The sequence below is a fragment of the Agrilus planipennis genome, unplaced genomic scaffold (genome assembly GCF_000699045.2).
Source record: "Agrilus planipennis isolate EAB-ADULT unplaced genomic scaffold, Apla_2.0 scaffold476, whole genome shotgun sequence".
NCBI classification, from domain to species: domain Eukaryota; kingdom Metazoa; phylum Arthropoda; class Insecta; order Coleoptera; family Buprestidae; genus Agrilus; species Agrilus planipennis.
This window is the reverse complement of record NW_020439276.1, coordinates 7913-10874: the sequence shown is the minus strand read 5'-3', so window position 1 is coordinate 10874 and position 2962 is coordinate 7913. Positions and strand designations below refer to the sequence as shown.

The window sequence follows — 2962 nt, the reverse complement described above, 5'->3', positions numbered from 1 at the left end:
TAATTGCACCTACTAATTGTTAATTTATGTTCTCCCTATGTGAACAATCCCGAGCCGCCACTGATAGGTACATTTGTATGCGTGGAAGCAGCTAGAAGTATTTCTGTATGTCTTAAAATTGCATTGGTGGCGGGGATAGCTTTATCTGGAGCGTCTTTAACGTCAAATAATACGTAACAACTGAGCAAGTGTTTCAGCTTGCTCACGACCTGTAGTAGACAATGCGTTTCACGTTTAACGAAAGACAAAAAAAATTGTCTCTGGTATGATTAGAAAATAAGTAATTGCACCTACTAATTGTTAATTTATGTTCTCCCTATGTGAACAATCCCGAGCCGCACTGGTAGATACATTTGTATGCGTGGAAGCAGCTAGAAGTATTTCTGTATGTCTTAAAATTGCATTGGTGGTGGGGATAGCTTTATCTGGAGCGTCTTTAACGTCAAATAATACGTAACAACTGAGCAAGTGTTTCAGCTTGCTCACGACCTGTAGTAGACAATGCGTTTCACGTTTAACGAAAGACAAAAAAAATTGTCTCTGGTATGTTTAGAAAATAAATAATTGCACCTACTAATTGTTAATTTATGTTCTCCCTATGTGAACAATCCCGAGCCGCCACTGATAGGTACATTTGTATGCGTGGAAGCAGCTAGAAGTATTTCTGTATGTCTTAACATTGCATTGGTGGCGGGGATAGCTTTATCTGGAGCGTCTTTAACGTCAAATAATACGTAACAACTGAGCAAGTGTTTCAGCTTGCTCACGACCTTTAAAGGACAATGCGTTTCACGTTTAACGAAAGACAAAAAAAATTGTCTCTGGAATGTTTAGAAAATAAATAATTGCACCTACTAATTGTTAATTTATGTTCTCCCTATGTGAACAATCCCGAGCCGCCACTGGTAGGTACATATGTATACGTGGTAGCAGCTAGAAGTATTTCCTTATTTCTAGCAGGAATCATGCATGTATATTTCCCGCCTTTATATAACCGCCTCTTATTATATATTTGCGTTGTGACTTTTGCTTTTGTTCAAATTAGTTAATAAAAAACTTTTGGCTACTAGAAACAACATAAAGCTTAACAGAAAATAATTAGAACGTAAAAAAAAATTTGCAATGAATGAAATTAAAAAATTCATCAAGAGAAAGTCTTATAATTAGATATATTGTAATGAGCAAACTTTTGCGTTAACAATAAAACTAATAATAAGACCAGCAGTTGAAGATAAAAAAGAGAAAATTAGAGCAGGGATCATCATCATCATAAATTGTTTTCAACTACGCTTAATTTATCTCATCTAATTATTGTTGTTGTTACTTTCAATAGTACATTCGAATACAATATATTTTTCTTGCGTAATATTTGTTTATGTATTACGAAGAATAATAGACAGAAGTACCTACTGTGGTAAACAGTGCGTAGATACAAAAGATTACTTTTTTCTTTACTTTACACGCGTTCGTAATTATTTTATTGTTGTACTTTGGATGTAACATCTGCACTGGTGATGTTTTTGTTACTTTGCGTCATTTCCAATTGCACAAAAATAGCTGTAAATCCATTAAAATTAGGATTCCAAGGATTTCAACCAGAGTATCAATTAATTACATTAGACTTTATAATGTGCACTTCAGTACCTGGGAATGTATCATCAATTAACAATTTTTGATAAATCCACAGTAAAAATTTTTTTTGCCACTGTTTTTACCTGAAAATTTTCCGCATACGCGTTCGTTTCCGGTTCCGCAACAATTTACTATTTACTTCTGTTTCCGTTATGACACTTTCGTTTATCGCTAATTTACAGCAACGCTAATTAATGTGACACCCATATAAAACAACTGCAAACTGATAAACGCCGAACTGGGAGTAAAAAAAAGGAATAACAGATTTACGTAGGTAGTGTATTAAATTTATTTTTAATTTCTTGCGTTATTTTACGCAGAAGATCCAGAAATAGAAGCAGCCAGAGAAAGCAAAGCTAACGTGACGCAGTGACTTGAATGTTTAATAAATGCATTGGTGTGGAATGAGATTTTATTCCGACAATTACTCGTTTGTTTTTTTTTGTTCTCATTACTTCAAGTGCTTGACTAAGGAAGCGAGACGTTCTCGTTGCGGCCTTAGATAGAATCTGCAGCATGTTGCAAATGCAGAAAGCATTTGTCATGCATAATATTAAGTATACCATGCACGTGGAGAATAAATTAATTTGCTCTGTGTTTCGCTAGAAATAAAGGATCATTCTGAAGTTTAAAAGTTAGAGATAAATAGTACAAAGAATCAAGTGTGACTCGCGGACCGAGGTTGGATGCCAATCAATCAATCGGCCTCAGATTAGGAATAAAATCATTATTATTTAGTGCATAATGTCGTTTTTGAAAGCCTACATAATATTTTATACGTCATCATCATCATAAGGTCGTCAGTCCTAAGACTGGTTGGACACGCACCTCCACTCTTTCCTAGTCTGAGATAATCATCGCATTTACCTAAACTAAAAACTAGTACATCCCACATCTTTAACTATTTGTGAACAGTAATCTTATCTAGGTCTATCTCTACTCCTCTTAACTTCTGTTTCTGCTTCTAATATGTTCCTGACTAGTCCTTCAGATAAGTAGATATTAGGAAGGGAATCGGACAGGGATGCACACTGTCACCGCTACTTTTTAATCTATAAATACAGTACAACTGTAGGGATGTATATACAGGGGAAAAAGATTAGTATGGTTAGATTAGCATCTATCAAGGAGGAGTTAGAGATAGCTTTAAATAAAATGGAAGCGGTATTGATAAAACAGTACTGTATGATAATAAATAAAAGTAAAACTAAAATACTGGTAGGCAAGGGAAGAAAAAGTAGGGAAAGAGCGAATATAAAGATAGGAGACGAAAAATTAGAAGAAGTGGCTGATTTTAGATACCTAGGAAGTCAGATAAGTGAGGATGGAA

The 2962-nt window shown here is 34.7% G+C and overlaps 1 protein-coding gene across 1 annotated transcript in view; it reads right to left on the bottom strand.

Annotated features, from left to right (window-relative positions):
- LOC108744038 (fatty-acid amide hydrolase 2-A) overlaps nucleotides 1–1856 on the bottom strand; it is a 17103-nt gene extending 15247 nt beyond the window's left edge. Inside the window, exon 1 of the mRNA XM_025978296.1 lies at nucleotides 1716–1856. Within this exon, the coding sequence (XP_025834081.1) occupies nucleotides 1716–1732 (17 nt within the window). The 5' untranslated portion in view covers nucleotides 1733–1856. The remainder of the gene's footprint in view (nucleotides 1–1715) is intronic.
- Nucleotides 1857–2962: the final 1106 nt, after the last annotated feature.